The 22,524-nt window shown below is 46.2% G+C and overlaps 2 protein-coding genes across 12 annotated transcripts in view; one reads left to right on the top strand and one right to left on the bottom strand.

The window, feature by feature from the left end:
- Positions 1 to 3,002, bottom strand: part of Numa1 (nuclear mitotic apparatus protein 1) — an 81,758-nt gene extending 78,756 nt beyond the window's left edge. For 5 of the 8 annotated variants that reach the window (XM_023702037.1, XM_023702043.1, XM_023702047.1 and 2 more), the window contains exon 1: positions 2,844 to 3,002. The gene's annotated coding sequence lies outside the window, so the exon portion shown is untranslated. Of the gene's footprint in view, positions 1 to 2,709; positions 2,817 to 2,843 lie in introns of those variants that run through there. The other 3 variants (XM_023702046.1, XM_023702048.1, XM_023702040.1) reach the window with 2 other exon arrangements.
- A 111-nt stretch (positions 3,003 to 3,113) lies between these two features.
- On the top strand, positions 3,114 to 21,488 carry Lrrc51 (leucine rich repeat containing 51). 4 transcript variants are annotated; one of them, XM_023702010.1, is made up of 6 exons: positions 3,114 to 3,235; positions 11,935 to 11,997; positions 12,995 to 13,131; positions 19,073 to 19,278; positions 20,435 to 20,583; positions 20,819 to 21,488. In XM_023702010.1, the coding sequence occupies exons 3-6, from the start codon at positions 13,050 to 13,052 to the stop codon at positions 20,958 to 20,960; spliced, it is 579 nt and encodes a 192-aa protein (XP_023557778.1). In that variant the 5' UTR covers positions 3,114 to 3,235; positions 11,935 to 11,997; positions 12,995 to 13,049; the 3' UTR covers positions 20,961 to 21,488. The 4 variants fall into 4 exon arrangements, with proteins under 4 accessions (XP_023557778.1, XP_023557779.1, XP_023557780.1 ...); XM_023702011.1 differs by having other exon boundaries at positions 11,918 to 11,997; XM_023702012.1 differs by lacking the exon at positions 11,935 to 11,997.
- The last annotated feature ends 1,036 nt before the right edge of the window (positions 21,489 to 22,524 follow it).

Genomic DNA, 22,524 nt, shown 5'->3' with positions numbered 1-22,524 from the left:
TTATATATACAAAATAGGATAAATTCACAGCTACTTTCGCTTAATTCAATGAGAAGAAAGAGGTGTACTAACAGTGTTTGGACAGAATATCCTGTCTGCTTCTTGTGTTATTGATAACCACTAAGAAGATAACAATGTACAGTGTATTGACTATCAAAACTGTCCTATTAATCAGCTGTGAAACTCTCAATCATATTTATTTCTCAATAAAAAAAATAAATATAAAAAACCCAGCAGAATCACAAGTCCAATCTGCGTAGTGAGACCCTGTAGACCCTGTATTAAAAAATAAATAAATAAATAAAAAGAGTCCCATACACAGTAAAGATCTACAAAGACTACTCCACCACCCTCACAATCAGAAGTCCCTACCTGTCACAGCTTAGGGTTTTGCAAGGGGAACCAATACAATACAGGACAACTACAAGATTATTTTATAATGAATCACACCCAAAGAATCATACACAAAGAGTGCAGGAAATCTGTTCATACAACTAAAGACCAGAGAATCCAGCTCAGGGCCAGGATCTCAGGGTAATGTCCTGCATGAGTCCAGCTGAACCTAGAGCCCAAAACAATACCTCCCACAAATCCAACTGGAGATCTGGAGCCCACGACAAGGTGTCGGGTAGGCCAACTTCACAGATCTGTGCTGGGAAGGCCCAAAGCTCAATGGTGAAAGCTAGAAAGTCTATGCCAGCAGGACAATGGATCTATGTTAGCAGACTGAGGGATCTGAACTGGAGCCATCATGCAATGCTCAAAGTAAGAACCAGAGCGCCCCTGAGAAGCACTACAGCCATCCTTAGTGACAGTGAGAGCCCAAGTTCCTCCAACAATGAGGAAAGCTGAGTTCCCATCAGGAAAGCCAACAAGACAAGCTTCTCCATGAGGCTGAGCAATATACCATCTTCCCCTCTGGAGCCAGGACGCAATGCTTAAAATGAGGACCAGGGCTCCCCCAAAGTGGACTATAGCCATTCTCAGTGATAACAAGGTCCTGAGCTCCTTCAACGATGAGAACAGCAGAGTCCATTAGGAAAGCCAACATGACAAGTTCCTCTAACAGCTCCCTATGGCCTCCCTAACAGCTTCTCCTCTTCTCCAGTTCTGCCTCTTATGCTGCTGGCAACAAATCTCAGGTGGGCCTCCCACACCCAGTACCACAATGGCTCGTTTAGCTAGGTGTTACAAATATGCATCAGGTGTCAATCCACCACACTGCCCATCCCTGAATAACACACTTGACAACCCAGATCTTTGGACCAGACAACAGCCAGGTCAGAAAGAGAAGTATGGATTCAAACATTTAAATATCACATGCTTAGGAGGCCATGCTAGCAACTCCAAGAAAGAGGATACCTTAATGCTGAGGTTCAAAAGTCACTAAATGAGATGGGAAAACCAGGATCTTATCTGTTTTCAGGCTAAGAAAACACACCATTCCAAACAAACAGTAATACCTGGGTGAGACAACACACACCTGTAATCGCAGCCCTTGGGAGGCTGAGGCAGGTGGGTCACCTTAAGTGTGATGCCAGCCTAAACTACATGTAAACCCTATATCAAAAAATAAATAAGGGGCCAGGGAGATGGCTCAGTAGAATAAGCACTTGCCTGGCAAGCACAAGGGCCTGAGTTTGATCCCTGGTTCCAAAAAAAAATTAAATAAATAAATAAAACATATACTAACAATCATAACATGTCTAAATCTTGCAGAGACATCAAGATGCAGTAACAGCATCTATCTAGAAGAGTGGACAAACTTTCAAAGAAACTCTCAATACCGGACGACTAGCGCTACCTCAGAGAAAAGCAAAAGAGGGTGATCTCCCAGTCTTCACACACAGTCACAGCCATATAATTTAGGTTTCTTTGGTTTGTTTGGGCACTACTAGGGATGCAACCCAGGGGTAGTCTACCACTGAGCTGTGTCCCTATCCCTACCCCCTTTTTTTGTTTTGTTTTGTTTGAGACAAAGTCTCACTATGTAGCCCACGCTGGCCACGTGGGCTACATATCTGGCCTTGGCCTCCCCAGTGCTGGGATTAACGCACCCCACACCTTTTGGAGACAGGATTCAGTCAATAAATTGTCCAGGCAAGGCTTGAATTTGGGATCCTTTTGCCTCAGCCTCCACAGCAGCTAGGATTACAGGCCAGTGCTGATGCATTTAGTATAGGTCTTCAATTTATACTCTCCAAGGTGCTTGCAAGAATCACCTTACCTCATTTGAACTTTACAACCTAGGTAACACATCATCTTTTACATGGATGGAAAGTAACAGGCTAAAACAACGCGCACGCCCACACAACTTATGTCGTTTATGCGCAGGCTTCAAAAATTCGAAGCAGAGCCAATCTTTCCCTGGATGTATTTCCCTGGCTAAGTTAAACATTATTTTAAAAAAAATTATAAACCTCAGGGTCCCCATCTGCAATAAAGTACAGTAAGGTCTGTAAGGCAAATTAAAAAGATGTTCCTTTAAAAGGATGCAACCGCACGCCAGAAACGTAGTGAGTGTGCACAGGAAATTTTTACTACTATTGTTAACAATAACCGGCAGGGACTTTCCGTTACAAGTCTCCTCAGTTACAGTCTCTCCGGAACTTGCACCACCCCTCACCCGCGTCACCTCGGACCTATTCCCCCGCCGCCCCGCGCCCCGGGCCTCCCCCACGGACATTCCCCTCCTCGCTCAAACCTTACCACTAAGAGTCTCCCTTCTCAGATTCAGCTATGAAGGACTTCCGCTCGCACCCGCCTCGCCAGCACCCCCGTCAGGCCCAGGTATCCCCGCGGGCACCCAGGCCGCACACCAGCAGCGGGCCCGCGCCGGTTACCTGGCCGCGCGCTCCCCAGGGTCGCACCTCGCAGAGGGCCCGCGCCAGCACTGGCAAAACGCAATTAATTTAAACTACGGCCCCGCCCTCTCATGCGGGCCTCTGATTGGCCCCGGTCGGCAGCAGTCGTTCGCAGGTACTCTGGAGGACCGCGGAGGAGGAAACGTGAGGGTTACTGGGAACGGAGGAGGGCTGTCGCCTCTTCCGGATCCCATCCCCAATTTATGGGCGGGCCAAAGGAACTGCGACTCCCAGCATGCCCCGCGGCCTTCGGGTCCTACTAGGCGCCGTGGCTGCGCTCACGGCTCGGATGACGAAGGTAGTTGCCGTGGAGTTGCGCGGAGTAACCCTAAATTAGTGGGACTCAGAGCCTGCGAGGGAGGCGCTTGCGGGTGAGTTAGAGGGGAAGCAGGAAACCCACTCAAAGGCACAGGAGCTCCCTGGAGAGAGAGGGAAGGGGCTCCACAGAAAGACTAAACTTATCTGATGCGCCATTCACTGTCTTAAAAGTTCTTCCAATTTCTTTGTCTACTTTCCATCTCAGTCTATAGCCTCTTCTAGGGTACTCCGTGACACCCATAACTTCATTGGCCACCTGTACGCAGACTTACGCAAGTGTGTATGTCCTGCCCAGCCCTCTTAAATTGCAGATCTGTATAACTAGTTGTCTCCTAGATATCTCCTTTGGGGTATCTCAAAGGCAACCCAGTTTTAACATTTCACTGTGTACCCCGCCGCTCTGTTCCAAGCCTGATCTTCCGTTACCACAGAATATGCACAAACTAAAAATCCAAGAGTTATCCTTAATACTCTATCTTTCATTTGTCATGAGTTCGTGTAGGCTTTGCTCTTTTGTTGTTGTTGTTTTGTTTTGCTTTTTTGTTTTTTTCGAGACAAGTTCAGGGTCACCTTGAGCTCACTTTATTATCCAGGCTGGTCTCCAAGTCGCAGTGATCCTCTTGCCTCAGCCTCCCAAGTGCTGGGATTGCAAACGTGTGCCACCACAGGTAGGCCTTACTTTCTCAAAAAAAAAGACAAGAAATAGGTTGGCGGGAGCCTGAGGTTCTCTTTGATACCTGGGACTGTATTTTTTCCCAGATTTTATGTCCCAAATTTTCTCATAATGTACTTTGATTTATCTTCCACCTGAAGCCCATAAGCTGTCTTTTTTTTTTTTTTTTTTTTTGAGACAGGGTCTCACTATGCAGTTCAGGCTGGCCTTGAACTCACTTGGTAGCCCAGGCTGGTCTTAAACTTGCATCGATCCTCCTGCCTCAGGCTTCGAAGTGCTGGGATTACAGGTGTATCACTACACCCAGCCAAACTGTCAATCCCTTTGATTTTTTCACCTGATTATATCTTAGTGGTTATTGTTGCTGCCTTCCTGAGAGGGGCCAGAAAGGGGCTAGTGACAAATTAAATTCCAACTTTCCAAATGGAAATCAATGTCTGTCAATTTAAGATTGGTTAAATAAACTTAAGTAAATTAAATTAAAGTATGATACATAACATGGAATACACTTCAGCTGTTACAGAGGTAAGACAGTTAATAATAAGTTTTTACAAAATAATTCAGTGTTAATGTTAAGATACATGCATTCTAGGTCCGGGGAGATGGCTCAGTAGAACAACCACTTGCGTAAAGGCCTGAGTTCAATCCCCGGTTCTGAAAAAAAAAAAAAAAAAGATAAATGCATTCTAGCAGGTAACAGTCCCAAACTTTATGGAGATTCACACTTCGTTTTCAAAGACCTTGTACTTTCCCCCACTTCTTTGTGAGGCTGAGAATCAAACCCAGGGCTTCGTACATACCAGGCAGACACCCAACCAGTGAACCAAACCCTCAACCCTGCTGCATGTACTTCTCTATGTTGTTTGATTTGATTTCAACTATCATGTCAACTTTCACCATTAAAAAAAAAAAAAGAAGTTAAAAAAAAAAAAACAGGGAGGGGCCAGGGAGATGGCTCAGTAGAATAAGCACTTGCCTGGCAAGCGCAAGGGCCTGAGTTCAGTCCCCAGATCTGACACAAAAAAAAAAGTCACAGCTAACTTCTGTTAGTGCAGCTCTCCAAATTCCAATGTAGTCTGGGCAACTTAGTGTTTTGTCTTCTACCTGAAGTCCGTGAGCTGTCAGGTTTTTTTTTTTGAGACAGGGTCTCACTATGCCTCAAAACAAAAAGGGTTACCCTTCAGAGTTTTCTGAGTCACTACTTTAGGAGTGAGCAAGTCAGGTCTTAACTGTAGCAACCTCAGGTCCCTCTTTTTTGTAGTATTACTGTTGCAGTTTCTTAGATAATTATTAAATCCTTCTACTTGCTACAATGTACAACTGTTAGTAAAAACTTGAAGAAAAAAAAAAAAAACCTTGGTTCCTGTCCTGGTGGAAATTCATGAAAAAGCCCTGGTCAATCCCTACTACCACCATCAAAAAAAAAAAAAAAAAAAAAAGTTTGTTTTGTTTTGTTTTTACAATTTTGAAGAATTTCCCATTGAACATGCTCTCAAATATGTAGTATGTAACATTTTCTAATAGATTCTGCTAAACAACAACAATAAAATCCAATTCAAATCAAGTGCCCCTAGCCCTGTCATTTGCTAAGTCAGTCTGGTCAGATGAAGGTGCTGGACTCTATCTCCAGGTCATTAGCCAGAAGAGCAGGGAAAGACTGACTCCAAAAACAAAGCCATAGGAATGTAGCCTCCCAGCTTTGTCAGGTCTCCCCAGAAGTCAGACCCTGCATGTGATACCTTATAGACCCGATTTCTTATTTTCCTTTTTATTGTTGTTTTTGTTTTGTAATGTTTTTTGAAACAAGGTTTCAGTGTATAGTCTAGGTTGGCCTTAAACTCACTACATAGCCCAGGTTGGCCTTGAATTTGCATCAGTCCTTCTGTAATCAGCCTCCTGAGTGCTGGGATTAGAGGTATAGACTATCATGCCAGGCATAAAAACTACATTTATTCCTACATTTCTTCTTTCATTTTTCCATTTATCCATTTGCCCATCAAACCATTCGTTAATACCTGGTTTTTGCCAAACTCAGTGAAGAATAATTGGAGAAGCAGAGAAAGAAATCTGATTTCTTGTCTGTGCCCTCAAATTTACAGGAAGGGAACAGAAAATAGCCTAAAGAAGAGTACAACTGCTTCCATTTATTCCAAGGGGGAGTTTGTCTTGAGTTCATAGATAATGGGCTGTAATGAAATTCTGTCCTGGGCCAGGGAAATGGCTCAGTAGAATAAGTGCTTCCCTGGCAAGCGCAAGGACCTGAGTTCAATCCCCCGTTCTGCCAAAAAAAAGAAAAGAAAAAAAAAAGAAAGAAAGAAAGAAATTCTGTCCAAAGTATAAAGGGGTGAGCATCAGGCATTGCTGTATGACAACCATACCCCCAAAAAAGAGAGTGGCTAAAAACAGTAACCATTTACCCCTATTTACCCTTACTTCTAAGCCTCTGAGTCAGCTGGATGGTTCTGCTGGCCATGGATGGGCTCACTGATTCACCTGCAGCCTCCTGTGCACTGGCCTGCTCTCCTGATCTTGCCCAGAGGTGTGCTCAGCACTGCCCTCACCTTCCATCAGCAGGCCACCCTGTTCTTTCATCAAGACACTGACAAGGAGCAAGACAGTATGCCCCCCTTTAAAGCTTCTGTTGGGCTGGGAATTTGGCTCAACAACACAGTACCTGCCTGGCCAAGTATGAGGTCATAAGTTCAATTTCTGGTACCAAAATAAAAAAAAAGTTTCCTGTTTGCTGCATGTCTCTCAACAGCTCTCTGGCCGGAACAAGTTACACTGCTGTGTCCAGCACCAGAGGGGATGGAACTATGTTATACGACAAAAATAGAATAGATGCATAAATAGGGATCAGCAAAACAATCACTAACACAGGACACATTGACCAATTTTATCTGGCAGAGAGGTAGAAGAAGGTACACCACAGCTGAGTGTCAAAACATGAATGTGAGGGCTCAGCAGATTAAAGTGCCTGCAAGCAGGCACAGGGGCTAGGGGCTTGATCCCTGGGCCTGCCGTGCTGGCCCCGCCCCCCAGGTTGTGCTAAAATGGCAATTGAGACTGGGCCTGGTGGTGCCCGCCTGTAATCCCAGCTCTTGGGAAGCTGTAAACAGGTGGATCACTACAAGTCAAATCTAATAGTGAGACCCTGAACACCCTGCAGACCCTTCCCTAAAATACAAATAATAATAATAATGTAGTCAATGAATAGGCAGCTATTACTCAAAACTGGATCCAGGCAGCTTTGCCACGATCAGTAGAAACCCAGCAGGTCTTTTTGTTCTTGTAACAGGGTTCTGTTATGTGTATCTTGGCTTCATTCCTTTTGGTCAAGCACAGGGCAGCAGGTACTCAACACATGTTTGCAGAACTGAATTGATACCTTACTATAAATGAAATGAATGAAATAGTTGAACCTGGGAACCAATAGTTGGAAGAGGGTCGGCAAGATACCTCAGCCAACTAAACGCCTATTTAGGCAAGTACAGTGACTAGGGTTGAATCTTCAGTACCACATGCTGCACTGGCCCAGCTCCCAGTTGTGCTGAACTGGTGACTGAGTCTGGGTAATCTCAGCACTAGGGAGGCTGAAAACAGGAGGATCTACGAGTCCATGCTACGTAGTGAGACCCTACACCAGGAAAAAAAAAAAAAAAAAAAAAAATGGAACAGTTTTACATCAACTCTTCCAAAATAGAAATCCTTGTATTGAGTAGCTTCTCCTTTTTCATCCCACAAACATCTGTGCCTGTTGTAAACCAGGTTGTATGTAAGATGATAAGTAAAATATACTAGCTCACAGCCTGGGCTACAGGGTTTTTTTGTTTGTTTGTTTGTTTGTTTTTTTAATTTATTTTGTGTGTGGCCAGCTCAGCCCACCAGGGGGCAGGGCTGGCTGGCATGTGGTGCTGGGGGATTGAACTTGAACTGTGGTCCCTGTGTTTTGCTTAGCTTAGCTTGTTCTAAGTAGGTGCTCCAGACCACTGAGCCATCTCACCAGCCCCTGTTTGTTTTATTTTTTTTAAATTTTATTTATTTATGTGTGTGTGTGTGTGTGTGTGTGTGTGGCCAGCTCAGTCCACCAGGGGGCGGGGCTGGCTGGCACGTGGTGCTGGGGGATTGAACCGCGGTCCCTGTGCTCTGCTGAGCTTGTTCTAAGTAGGTGCTGTAGACCACTGAGCCATCTCACCAGCCCCTGTTTTTGTTTTTTTTGAGACAGGATTTTGCTATGCAGTTCAGGCTGGCCTTGAACTTACTTTGTAGCCCAGGCTGGCTGTGAACTGCCAGCAGTTCCTACCTCAGCCTCCTGAATGCTAGGATTACAGGCCTGTGACACACAAGGCTTTATCCAGCTTCTTGAAACCCCATTTTTAGTACTGACTCAAAATCCATTAGAAGCTGGTGCTGCACAGAATGAATTCTTAGGAACTGCGCTGAAGTTTTCTGGTCACCAAGGAGATTAACAGTAAAAATCTACCCATCTTTTTTTTTTTTTTTTGCTGAACCGGGGATTGAACTCGGCCCTTGCACTTGCCAAGGGAAGCGCTTATTCCACTGAGCCATCTCCCTGGCCCTACTCATCATTTTTTTAAGCTAAAATCCATGGTAGAAAACTCTTGAGATTCCAACCTAGGACTGTCTTTGAGAAAAGTAAGCAGGTACCAGGTCTGTTGTAGGTGCTGCAATGCCTAGGTTTATTTCAGCTAGATTCCTCAATTTCTGTATTTGGTATAGGGTCTCACTATGCAGCTCAAATTCATGGTGATCCTCCTGTTTTCAGCCTCCCTAGTGCTGGTATTACAGGTGTGCACCACCACACCCAGGCTGTTGCTGGCTCAGTGCACATGGGGGCGGGGGGGGGCGGGGGCAGCGCAGCATATGGTGCAGAGAATCAACCCTGGTCCTTGACTGCTTGTAGACTAACACAAATACCAGGTATGGTGGTGCACACCTGTAATCCTCCACTTGGGAGGCTGAGGCAGAAGAATCATGCATTGAAGGCCAACCTGGGCAACACAGTGAAACCCTGTCTCAAACAACCAGAGCTCAGTGTGTTAGCACGTATCTGTAATCCCAGCACTTGGGTGGCTGAGGCAGGAGGATTGTTATGAGTTTAGAGCTGGCGTGGGCTACAGAGTGAGATCCTCTCTCCAAAACCCCCTCAAAACCAAATCTTTATGCAATAAATGAGTCTTCACATGTGTGAGAAAGCATGTCAGTTGATTAGGCCTGTGGCCCATTTGTTCCCACAAGCTCTGTTCCTTTGCTTGAGGAATCCTTTTTCATGGCCCACTCTGTATTTTCCTTCTTGATCATGCCTTGCCATTTTCTTCTCTGTTCCCCTCACCACGCAGCAGGGGAGTTAAGACTGGATCTCATTATGTAATCCAGGTTGGTCTTGAACTCATTATGCAGCCCAGGCTGGCCCTGAACTCACAGAGATTACAAGTGTGTGCCACCATGCCCAGCTCCTTCTCTATTCTTGCTTGGCTTTCTGTCCTTAAGACTTTGTGTCTCTGGCGAGGGGCATGGCCATCTCCAGGGCAGAGGAACTCAGGTTTCTGCACTGTTGCTCCCTGGTACCAGGCTCTCTCAGCACTGCATTCGTGGCTTCTTTGGAGACCACTCTGGGCCACCAGTGTCAGTCTCCAGTTCCGACTCTGCAGCCCTGCCAGTCCATGGCCTGTCTGCAGATGTGTTGTACCAGGGACTGAGATCTCCCTAACCCACAGCCTGTGTCCAAGGGACCAGTCCTGCAACTGTCTGAGAACTCAGCTGTCACCTAACTCAGGCTAGCACCTGTCTGAGGTCAATGGAGACTGCTGCTCTTTGAGAGCAAGGCCTTCCCTTTCTATCCCTTGAAACCTGCTAAACTGAACTATGTTAAGCCTAAACCAGAATCAGGTCTTCAGCTTTTAACAGAAGTTCTGTTTTAAGAATTTTCCATCTGAGGGCCAGCCAAATAGCTCATCGGATTAAAGTGCCCACAAACAGACTCAGGGGCTGGGCGTTCAATCCCCGCACTTATGGTGCTGGCCCCACCCCCAGGGTGACTGGCTGTGGAGGCGCACACCTGTAATCTTGGGAGGTTGTAAACAGGTGGATTACTATAAGTCTGATCTAGTAGTGAGACCTTGAACACCCTGTAGACCCTTCCCTTAAAAAAAAAAAAAAAAGTGCCATCTGGCTGGGGATATAGCTCAGTCGCTTAGGGGTCTGCCTAGCAAATACAAGGTCCCAAGTTCAATCCCTGTTACCTCAAAAGAAAGAAAGGAAAGGAAAGGAAAGAATATTTGCTATCTGGGCATGGTGGCACATACCTGTGATCCCAGCACTCTGAGAGGCTGTGACAGGAGGATCACAAGTTCAGGTGCAGTTGGGGAAACACCTCAATTTAGTGAAACTCTGTCTAAAATAAAAATAGTTTTAAAGGGGCTGGCTGTAGCTTAGTACAAAGGCCCTGGGTTCAATCCCCAGTATACAAAAATAAATAATATTTGTTAATTTTAGTGTCTCTACATACAGACTAATTTCTCCTCTGAATCCAGTGATAAGAACCACATATCCCAAGGTGTCCCTTTTTGCTTTGGCTACCAGGAATGTCACAGCTAAAAATAAGCATAAATATTTAAAGTCTAGATATCTTTTAATTTCTACATCTGTAATGTCCATACCGTAGTCAGCTGATCCAAATTGTAAGTGTAAAATATTTCAAAAATTTCTAATAGTGATTAAGTGTGAATACTTTAGATAAAATAGTGATTACATGTGAATATTTTAGATATATTAGGTTACATAAAACATGTTAATTTTACCTCTTTCATTTTACTTTCATTATGGCTCCTAGAAAACTTTGATTACATAGCTAGGCACAGTAGTACACACCTGTAACCCCAACACTCAAGAGGCTGAGGAGAAAGGATCCCTGCAAGTCTGAGGCCAGCCTGAACTACATGGGAACACCCTGTCTCAAAAGAAAGAAAGAAAAAGAAGGCCAAAAGAAAACATGGGTTATGTGGGCAACTTTTTTTTTTTTTTTTTTTTTTTGCGGAACCGGGGACTGAACTCAGGTCCTTGCGCTTGCCAGGTGAAGTACTTATTCCACTGAGCTATCTCCCTGGCCCGGAAACTATTATATGAGGTTTGCACGTGTAACTTTATTCCTCTTTTGGACAGCACTGTTTTACAAAACATCCTATTTGGGGCTGGTGAGATGGCTCAGTGGTCTGAGGCACCTACTTAGAACAAGCTTAGCAAAGCACGGGAACCGCGGTTCAATCCCCCAGCACCACATGCCAGCCAGCCCCGCCCCCTGGTGGGCTGAGCTGGCCACACACACACACACACACACACATTAAAAAAAAAACAACATCCTATTTGATGAGTGTATAATTATGCTAAACTTCATCCAACATCAGATTTTCTTTTAATTTCTGCATCTACCATGTCCATATAGCAGTCAACTGATCCAAATTTCAAGTGTAAAATATTTTCATTCCAACATCAGAAAAGGAAGGTTGATTTGGTGTCTCATTTGTTATAAGACAGAGTTCCAGGGCCTGGGGAAATAGCTCAGTAGAATAAGTGCTTGCCTGGCAAGTGCAAGGGCCTGAGTTCAATCCCCAGTTCCAGGAAAAAAAAAAAAAAAAAAAAAAAAAAAAGACAGTGTCCTGCTATGTAGCTGAGGCAGTCCTTGAACCATGTAGCCCCAGTTTGTCTCAAATTTGCACTGATCCTGCAGATTACAGGCATGCACTACCATACCACACCTGGCTGGTTTTCTTTTTTGATACAGGGTCTAGGTTTTTCGAGGCTAGCCTCAGCCTCCTGAGTAGTGGGGCTATTGCTCTTTTGTTTATATGATTAACATGCTAAAAACCCCGTGGTAAAGTGTCTTCAGTTCTCTTCATTTCAGGTGAGTAGTCCATGACTCTCCCTAGTCTCCAGGAAAAACCTGTTCTCAACTTTCTATCAGCTAACAAACTGGAATCTGATAGGACAACTTGCACCACACTGCAAATGACTGATAACTTTTGTGTTCACCCCTCTTGGGGAGTATTTCCATTTTAACAGGGAACAATCCCTGAACCCAAAGGAATGAATCTCTAATGGTGGAGTTTCAGGCATCAGTGACAGGTGAGTGTGAGAGGCAAACTCTGGTTTTGTGTGTGTTTGTTGCCTGGCGCCACACTCAGGATGTGGATGCAAGTAGGGTCTTCGATGGAGAGGGATGGAGACTGGTGGACAAGGGGGGCCAAGAAGGTGGCACATCTCCAGCTGGGTCAGACCACCATGAGCCCTCAGATGCAAGCAGACCCAGCACAGCATCTCAAGGGTTTGTTAAGCAACACAGTAGCCCAGCTGATGTCACCAGAGGGCAGGTATAAAGAGGGTCTCCATGGTAACTACTGTGGAGTAGCGGAAAAGCTCAGAGGAAGATTCAGGGGACTGGGACTGCAGTCTCCACCTGACTCACTGGCTTAACTCTGGGCAAGTCCTTTACCCTTTGGGTCTCATTTCTCCATCTAGAAAAATAGAAAATGGAGTTACAGTTGTCAGAGGAGTTCTAAGAGATAGGAACGTGCTCTGAAGAGCAAGTCCTCTCCAAATGCAAGAAATGATTACTGGCTGGGGAGATAGCTCAGCGGTCTAAGCACCTGCCTGGCAAGTACAAGGAACCAGGTTTGATCCCTGTCTACTACATGCCATGCTGGCCCCAGGTGCTGAGCAATCTTAGTAGGGTACAGTGGGGCAAGCCTGTAATCCCAGCAGTCAGGAGGCTGAGGCAGGAGGATCTTTGTGAGTTTGAGGCCAGCCTAGGCTACATAGTGAGTTCAAGGCCAGCCTGAACTACATAAGAACCTGTCTCCAAAAAAAAAATTTTAATAGCTTAAAATGGAAATGCAGGAACTGGGGAGATGGCTCAGTGGAATAAGCACTTCCCTGGCAAGTGCAAGGGCCTGAGTTCAATCCCCCGTTCTGCAAAAAAAAAAAAAAAAAAAAAAAAAAAAGGAAATGCAGATAGGCAGGCATAGAGTAATAGAGGGATCAAAAGTAGAGCTGGAGGGTTACAAGTAAAGTAGGGGTGGGTGGCCCTTGTACCTGGAAAACCCATCCTTCTCTCTCCTCTCAGGCTGCACCCGAGACTCTGGGCTGGTGCTTGCAGGTGCTGAATGATGGCCTGAACTATGAGCAAGCAGGACTACATGAACACTTCGGTGCAGGAGCCTCCTCTTGACTACTCCTTCAAAAGCATCCATGTCTTCCAAGGTCAGCCTCACAGGGCAAGAGGCCCAGTGTGGTCCCTAGGAAGAAACCAGTCTTCTACTTAAAAGACTGAAGTGCTTTTTTTTTTTTTTTTTTTAATGTATTTGGTTGTTGCAGGGTCTCACTACACAGCTTGGATTTGTGATCCTCTGCTTTCAGCCTCCCCAGCACTGGGATTCCAGACATGCGCCACCATGCCTTGACTCAAGTCTTAGCCCTGCAGCATGTGGTGCCCGGGATCAAACCACCATGTCTGTGCTTGCCTAAGCAGGCACTTTAGTTCACTCAGCATCTGCCATCCCGTGTGCTTCTTCCTATATGCTTGTAGATTTGTTGTTGCCATTGGAGAGTAAGAAGTGTTTGGTTTTGTGGTGCTGGGGATCAAACCCCATCCTGGGTAAGTTCCACTGAGCTATATCCCAACTCAGGAGTTTGTTTGGTTTGCTTTTTTTAACAGTAAATCTGAGGGCTGGCCAAATAGCTCAGCGGATTAAAGCGCCCCTGCAAGCAGGCACAGGAGCCGAAGGTTCGATCCCCAGGCCTGCTGCGCTGGCCCTGCCCCCGCCCCTTGGGCGTGCTGGGTGACATTTGAGACTGGGCATGGTGTCACAGGCCTGTAATTCCAGCACTCAGGAGGCTGTAAACAGGCAGATCACTACAAGTCTGATCTAGTAGTAACCCTGAACACCCTGTAGACCCTTCCCTAAAAAATACAAAAAAAACAAAAACAAAACAAAACAAAACCACAGCAAATCTGAAGGGAACCAGAGGCCTCTTAAGAGTAGGTGACCATTTTAAAAAGAAGCCAAACAGCAGGGTGTGTGGGGGTGTACATCCATAGTCCCAGCACTGAGTTCAAAGCGAGCCTGAACTATAGAGTGAGACTCTGTCTCAAAACAACAAAACAAGCACCTCTTAGGCAAGCACAGGGACCAGGGTTCAATACCCCACACCACATGCAATGCCAGCCCTGTACCCTGGCGTGCTGAGCCTGCCACTGAGACCAGGCGTGCTGCACACCTGTAATCCCAGCGCTGGGGAGGTTAAAAACAGGATCACTACGAGTCTGAGCTGCATAGTGAGAACCTGCACCAAATATATAAAAAGGAAAAACAAAAACAACCCCCCCCCAAAAAAAAAAAAATTTAAAGGGCCTGGGAAATACAAGTCAATGCAAAGATCCTGGGTTGAATCTCCAGTACCCCTAAGCACCCCCAAAAATGAGCAGGTAAGTACAATAGCACATGACTATAATCTCAGCTACTTGGAAGGCTGAGGCAAGAAGACCACAACTTTGAGCAGCTTAGGGAGACCTTGTGTCAAAATAAAAAACTGCTGAGTATGTAATATTCCCTAACTTTAATCTCTAGTGCAGAGAGAAAAAAGAAAACCGGGACATCAATCTATCAGCCAATAGTATTTTATTCGCTTGTTTTTACCTGAAAAGAGGAAACTAGTGAGCAGAAACTACAGGCTATTGCAGAATTCTAGCAAATTGGAAGAACTATTTCCTTTATCTAGGAACACAGGTCTGTTCTGATCACTATTAAAACACAAGAGAGATAAATTACTAATAAGCTGTCATGTTTCCAGTTTAAATATTTATTGGCAAATTCCAGCCATGCAGTTTTTTGTTTTGTTTTGTTTTGTTTTGTTTTGTTTTGTGGTACTGGGGATTGAACTCAGGCCCTTGCACTTCCCAGGCAAGAGCTTATTCTACGGAGCTATCTCCCCGGCCCCAAGTCATGCAGTTCCTAACACTGCCCACACTCACTCCCCTTTACCACTGTCTTCATAAATGGGCAGCCGACACCCTTTCGGAGGCCACAGGAAATAGGCTCTGTGCAGTGCCAGACTGGAGGAGTCAGCGGTTCTTCCCAGCTTCTGCCATTCCTGGCTTTGTTACCCATCCTGACAGAATACATGTTCACACCCACTATGTTCTACTCATTATTGGGCTTTGATCTTCTGTCAGGAAGCCGAACTACTTGTAAGCTCTGGAATGCCGAACCTTAACCTTGGGTTTAAAGTTAGCATCAACCACAGCTGTAACTCACATCTGACGTCTCCCCAGCACATACCTATCTACTGTGATCTTTGTGTACTGAGCCCATCATTTCTGACTGATGTAGTCCACATTTCAAAAGGGGTTCAGATATAGTAATGGCTATGTGCAAGGTGACTGAAGTGACAAGTATGTGAGTGGGGTATAGAGCTCCTTCTCACCGTGGAAATTTCCAGCTCTGAGAGTTATGTGGCTCTTCTCCCTGAACTCAGAATGAAACAAGCTACTACTACCAGAAGCATCTTGACTAGGCATTGTGGTGCATGCTTGTAATCCCAGTACTCAGGAGGATGTGGCGGAATTGTGAATTTGAGGCTAGCCTCAACTACATGTGAGTTCAAGGCTAGCCTGAATTACAGAATGAGGCCCTGTCTCAAAAAAAACAAGTCTCTACAGCATAAACCAGAATACATACACAGGCCTTGTTCACTTAATGTCAGTGTTCACTGAGCACCTATTGAACATTGCTGTGTGTGTATACACACAAGAAAGTGTGCACCTTGCTAAGTGTGTGTCAAGGAGTAAGGGAAAGAGGCATAATCAAAGTCTCCAAAGGCCAGAGTCCCTTCAGTTCCCCAGAGCTTTGGAAATTTATCACTAGGATCAAAGGATAGGATACAATTTGGGGGTACTTGGGATACTTTTTTAAACGAATCAAGATGGGTCATAGCATCTGGAATGGTGGTGGCTTTAACAAACCATTTAGGGGGCCTGCCCCTTAGCTCAGTTCTTTAAGTGGCTGCTTCAACAAAGCAGTCAGGCTCAGGTTGCTGTGGTTCGATCCCCACAACACAAGACAGCCAGTCATGCCTTGAAGGCATTCGGCGCAAAAAAAAAAAAAAAAAAACCAAATCATTTAATTTGTACTTTGATAAAGCTAAAGCTTGGAGAATGTCACCTAAGTATGGACTGATCCCACCTGCAACCAACAGTCCCCAACTTCTATTCACAAACCTAGTGTTGAGTGTCCCCCACCATACACACCAACACTCATTATGGGCTTGACGACAGGCGATTCTTCATATCAGGCTGACTTCTGCCTCCAGGAACACATGGAAAAAGCTGCACGGCAGACCTTCAGAGATGACAAGATGGTTTCTCCTGGTCCTTTTGGAACTTCCCAGTACTGTTGATGTTTGTGGTCTGATTTCCAAACCTGGATTGGCCTGCTCTTAACAAGGAATCATTCTCTTTTTTTGGTAGTACTGAGGACTGAACCCAGGATCTTTGCACTGAGCTACATTCTTACCCCTTTTTTGAGACAGGGTCTCGCTAAGTTTCCTAGTCTGAACTTGCAATTCTTCAGCCTCAGCATCCTAAAGTGCTAGGATTACAGGCCTGTACCGCTGCACCCAGCTTGACCAAGGAAGCTTTTACTAGCTCCTGAGATAAGCCAGCACTCTGGTGGCCTCTGAAGAGCCCAAGAACCTCCAGCAATCTGGATACCCCACTTCAACCTTATTAACAGCAGCTTCACATTTCAGGCCTATCCACTCATCCCAGGCTCCCATGTTGAGTGGCATCCCATGCTTCTCTGCCTCACTGGATTTGATGCAGCTCATGTGAAGTTATTTTGGCCTTAGTTTTTATTCATTTGAGGGTTCTCAGGAGGGGTGAGGAGACAAGTTTGGATTCTCTCTGCTGGGTCCGGTTCACTTGGCTATGGCAGAGAGCCACCTGGTGGGTGCTCCCTGCCCTGCAGCTGAGGAGAGGAAGCTAATATTGGGGAGGGATCAGAGCGGTGTCCAGAAGAGAACTGAAGGGAATATGAAGACAACCAAGCTCAGTTTAGCAAACGCTAAATACTTCTTCCCCCAGAAACACCCTTTGATAGTAAACAAATGTTTAGCAGCATCAGGAAAATATAACCACCCCAGCCAGATCGGTGTCTGGTTCTGCTCTGCTGATTGTGAGCTTGGGCCACAGCTTTTAAAAAGCGGGGAAGGGGGGGTGTTGCATGTGTCTCCTCTGCCAAACCTTCAGAAGTGACTGCTACCTGGCTGTATTTCCTTACCTTGCACTCTGCAACTCACTCCAATCTCATTTCTAGTCAAGAGTCACCAAAGTATTTTCAAGTCTGTCTCACTAAAACTTAATTCCATAAACATTTTTTTGAGACAGGGTCTCAATATGCAGTTTAGACTGGCCTGTATAGCCTGTGATCCTCCGGCCTCAGCCTCAAGTGCTGGGATTATAGGCATGCACCACCACCCCTAGCACTCCCTAAACTATCCTCTTGATTCTTCCTGTCCTTCCAATTACGCATTAACTTCTTTAGAGGTTAGGAGCTAGGGAGCTCTTGCTATGTAGTTCAGGCTGGCCCTGAACTATGTAGCCCAGATCAGCCTTGAATTAGTAGTAATCCTCCCTCACCTCCTGAGTTGCTGGGATTACAAGCAAAAACCACTATGCCTGGCCCTTATTTTCCCTAACGGACTTTTTCTCTTTGACTCAGTCTGATTTGTACATCTGACATTAATGATTCTCAAGTCTGTCTTTGAAGCTTCAAATTTCCTTATCCAACTACCTACTTGGCCTCTCTACCTATCTGTACTACAGAAACCTCAGAAACACCAGCCATGCCTGAATCATCACTACCAAGCAAGCCTCTTTTGTAATTATCAGTTAATAATTTACCCAGCCACCCAATCAAGCAAAAACTGGGCACCACCCTTGAATATCCTTCTACCCTTGAATCTTCATTCAAGCGGTGCTGCTTGTATATCCCTCTCACTTCTTGCCTGGATGACTAAAACAGCCAAGCTGGTCTTGTGGTCCCACCTACCCACACAGAAGCTTGGGAGTGTTCTGTTTTCAGACAGGATCTCCTGCTGCAGTTCAGGCTGGCCTTGAGCTCACTTTGTAGCCCAGGCTGGTCTTGAACTCAAAATGATCTTGCTTCGACCTCCTGAGTGCTAAGATTACCCGCCTGTGCCACCATGTCCAGCCAGTGATGTTTCAAGTGAAAATTCTGAATCATTTCCTTTGCTTTAAACATACTGGTGGCTTCCCATCGCATATAAGATAAAGCTAGAGGGCTGGTGAGATGGCTCAGTGGTCTAAAGCACCTACTTAGAACAAGCTAAGCTAAGCAAAGCCCAGGGACCGTGGTTCAATCCCCCAGCACCACATGCCAGCCAGCCCTGCCCCCTGGTGGGCTGAGCTGGCCACACACACAAAATAAATAAAGAAATAAATATTAAAAAAAAAAAAAGATAAAGCTAGAGATCCTTAGCCTGGCATTTAAGACAAGTGACTCCTTTTTCCTCCTTGTCCCCTTGGGACATATGCACGAGGGGTGTGCACCTTTGCTAACCCTTTCTACATGTCTTTGCTTAGCTAACATCTTTTGGTTCAAGTCTAACAACTCTGGGTTTTAATTTCTTCATCTCTTAAGATGTGAGTGGGGTTCCCCTTCCCTCATTCTCACGTCAGACTGGTATACAGAGGACTCTGGGACAGAATACACAGTCAGACCACCTGACCTGGAAAGCCAAGAGCCTGAGATGACACCTTTGGCCCTTCGTTTAAACAACTCTGGAGAGCCTGGGGCGATAGCTCACTAGAATAAGCACCTGCCTGGCAAGCGCAGGGTCCTGAGTTCAATCCCCGGTACTGCAAAAATACATAAACTCTGGGGCCACAGAGACAACTCAGTGGTTTAAGCGCCTGCCTGGCAAGTGCCAGGACAGGGATCCCCGGCACCACATGCTGTACGAGCTGCATAGTGAGGCTCTGTGCTAAATACATAAATGTAAAGAAAACACAAACAACTGACTGCTGCAACCCATCAGCTCATCTTCCCAGCTGTGCTCCTTCCCACTCTCTAAAGCCAGAAAAGCAAAGATGACATACCCAGGCCTCACTCTGTCCTCACAGATCTGCTTAGTGAGGAGCCAAGGACTGGGCTACGACCACTGAAGCATTCAAAGTCAGGGAAGTCACTGACCCAGTCCTTGTGGCTGAACAACAATGTCCTCAGTGACCTGAGAGATTTCACCCAGGTGGTTTCACAGCTGCTGGAGCATCCAGAGAACCTGGCCTGGATCGACCTGTCCTTCAATGATCTGACTTCCATTGACCCTGTGAGTTCCTAGCCCTGGGAGTCTGGAGTGGGGTGGAGGTAGGGGGTCCTGAGATGCTCTGGCCTCTCCACTGTCATGTCCTACCAGGGAGTAGAGCGGCAGCATGGTGTGGTCCAAAGCACATAACTATGGGGCTGCCAAGATGGAGATTCAGATCCTGCATTTGCCTATCTCTTTGGGCAGTCTCTCAAAGTCTCAGCCTTGGGTGAGCATGTTGGTGCACACCTGTATTCCAGAACTCTGGGAAGCTGAAGCAGGAGGTTTACAAGTTTTGAGCCCAGCCTGTGCAGTTCAGTGGTTTAGGGAAGCCATTTCAAAATTGAAGGGCTATAGATGTAGCTCAGTCCAAAGGCCCTATCTTCAGTCCCTCTACTGCAAACCAAGCCATACCACCTTGCCCTGTTTTCTGAAAAATGTGGATAATGTGTCAGCATCATAAAGGTTTTGTAAGCATTAAATGAAAGTAACACGAGTAGATACAGAACTGCCGCTGTTGGGTACTCACTGTTTTGTGCCGAGTTTTGCCGTGGAAGAGGTAGTAAGAAACGTACATCACTTACTTGGCTGAAAAATCTAATTCAGATTTGAAGAAATAGGGGGCCTGCCCCTTAGCTCAGTTCTTTAAGTGGCTGCTTCAAAGCAGTCAGGCTCAGATTGCTGTGGTTCGATCCCCACAACTGAAGCCAGCCAAACCTGCCCTGAAGGCATTCGGAGCAAAAAATAAAATAAACAAAATGTGGCCCCTTCTTACCAGGATCCCTGTTAGCAGGGCAAGGGGCTGAGGCAAGACTTGGAGATTTACCCTGGTACAGTAGTCTTACTTCAAGTATCTTAAAAACTTTCCTTATGTGCCTAGCATGACACACTATTCCTTTCTCCTGCTGACACCAACCCTTCAGTCACAGTGAAAGGGCAAGTTAGGATCAGAGAGACGAAGGCAGTGCTGAGACCCAGGGCCTATACCTGCTGCCTACCAGGTCACAGTTCTTTACTGTGATAGCCCTGTGTCTCTTAAAAGTAAATGCAAGTGTGGAGTCACAAAGTAAGGGTTGGAGAGAAGAGCAGGTGGTTCTCTGAACTTCCTTCTCTGCCAGTCAATCCTGAGCAGAGGGACCGAGGGTCCTATCCAGCCTGGCTTCTGGGTTCCTCCTAACAGGTCCTAACGACAGTCTTCAACCTGAGTGTCCTCTATCTTCATGGCAACAGCATCCAGCGCCTGGGGGAGGTGAACAAACTAGCTGTCCTCCCTCGGCTCCGGAGCTTGACACTCCATGGGAACCCCATAGAGGAAGAGAAGGGGTACAGGTAAGTGTCCTGTACCTGGAGCTGGGGTCCAGCTGGGCTCCTTTGAAGGATGAAGGAAGACAAACCTAAAATAATTCTGCTACTAGTGGACCTGAACAAGGAGTAGCAGACCTCAAAGCGTTTGCTGTGAGGATGAACTAGTGTCCCCACACCACACTCTATAGTCTCCAGAGGAGCTGGCAGCACCTGAAGGAGGCAGAGATGAAGGGGGCTGTGCCTGTGATCTTCCCCACAGGCAATATGTGCTGTGTAGTGTGCCCCGCATCACCACGTTCGACTTCAGTGGGGTTACCAAATCGGACCGTACCACAGCTGAGGTCTGGAAACGCATGAACATCAGGCCCAAGAAGACCCACCTCAAGGAGAACATACTCTGATCTGAGCTCCTCAGGTGTAGAGCCCAGAGGATAGTCAACTTGGCTTAACAATAAATGATTTGAGCTGTTGAGATGATTAGAATTCATTTGTACCTTGTTTGAATGTCCTCCAACTCCAGCAACCATCTGTAGCTCTAGTCTTACTTAACCAAAAAAGGCCATGGCAGAAAAGCCCTGCTGGCCTGGGATACAGGAGAGCTGGCTTCCACCACATGGCCTTGGGCTACTCATCCAGCCTCTCCAGGCCTCTTTGTACTCTTCAGTTTAGATAGCATAGAACTAGAATAGATGGTTGCTTTCCAAGTTCTTCGGAGTGCCAGGGTGTTTGGAGCTGCCTCCGAGGCCTCTGTGACAGGCCTGGAAGATGGGCTGTGATCCACTCTAGTCAGATTACTCTGTTCTACTTTGTTTAAGATTTCATTTGGCCTGTGGTGCATTCCCAGCACTTGGGAGGCTCAGGGAAGATGACTGTCCTGAGTATTAAGCCAGCCTGGGCCACATAGTAAGTTCAATGCTAGCATGGATTACTAAGACCTTGTCTCAAAAACAAAACCAGGCATCATGCCAACATGCCTGTAATCCAAATACTCAGGAGGCTGAGGCAAGAGGATTGACACAAGTTCAAGTCCAGCCTGAACTACATAGTCCGTCTTAAAAAAACAAAGCAAAAGTGTCCTAGGCAGAGCCTAGTCTTCACCAAAAACTGAGGACTCAGTATTTTCACTGCGCCTGAAGCAGGGTCCTCAATGGCACAGATGCCTCAGATTCAAGACTGCTCAGCCTTGATGATATTCTTACCCAGTCTTAGGACCTGGAACCCTGAATCCTTATTCCTAGATTCCTCTCTATTGCCCCTTGTGTTCCCTTGCCTGGTCTCACTGCCCACAGATCTGAGTAGTCAGAAGTACTAGGGCGGTGGGTAGGAGGACAGAGGGGCTGGAACCAGCACACAATGAATACACTTCCTTTATCAAGGGTGACAAAAACAAAAAGACCAAACATGTAAAAACCCAGGGTGCTAGAAATACAAACTCCATTCAAATTCAAGCTCATCCAGACCCTGGTCACAAACCCTAGTGAGGTGCATGGAAGCACCAAGTCAGGGAGAGGGGGACTGGAGTGAATGATCTGAGGCCAAGAGAAAGGGTGGGAAGGGGATCTCCAGGTCCCCTGTTGTTCACCCCCACAGTGGTATCTCTGCCTTCCCAATGACTGGCATACCTACTAGGCCCTGTCCTCTTGGCCCCCACCCGACCTCGGCCAGGGCCTCGAAGGCCAGTCCCAAAGGTTCTACCCCCCTTGCTGCGTCCTCACTTGCTCGAGCTTCTACTCTTGCTCTTCTCCACATTCTTCTCTGTGATTAGTAGTAGGTTAGGGTACTGTTTAAGCCGCAGTGAGGCTGGGACCAGGGGAGTTGTGGTGGAGCCAGGCTGAAGAGAGGAGAAGAGCTGTCCATGGACCCCTCTCTTCATGGGATCCCAAACTGTACAACCAGCTCCTCTTTTGCGTCCACACGGATCTGAGAAAGTGCACTGTAGGCATAAGCAGCTATTCTGGAGACCTG

Source organism: Octodon degus, unplaced genomic scaffold (assembly GCF_000260255.1).
Source record: "Octodon degus isolate 3935 unplaced genomic scaffold, OctDeg1.0 scaffold00146, whole genome shotgun sequence".
NCBI lineage: Eukaryota > Metazoa > Chordata > Mammalia > Rodentia > Octodontidae > Octodon > Octodon degus.
The sequence above is the reverse complement of the archived record's forward strand: the minus strand, read 5'-3'. Positions and strand labels throughout refer to the sequence as shown.

What these genes read in the sequence shown, in the direction of transcription:
- Lrrc51 (XM_023702012.1), top strand. Translation starts at nt 13,050, where the DNA reads ATGAGCAAGCAGGACTACATGAACACTTCGGTGCAGGAGCCTCCTCTT. An exon ending in AAGCATCCATGTCTTCCAAG is followed by an intron (nt 13,132 to 19,072) that starts GTCAGCCTCACA and finishes CTGTCCTCACAG; the next exon opens with ATCTGCTTAGTGAGGAGCCA. An exon ending in ATCTGACTTCCATTGACCCT is followed by an intron (nt 19,279 to 20,434) that starts GTGAGTTCCTAG and finishes TCCTCCTAACAG; the next exon opens with GTCCTAACGACAGTCTTCAA.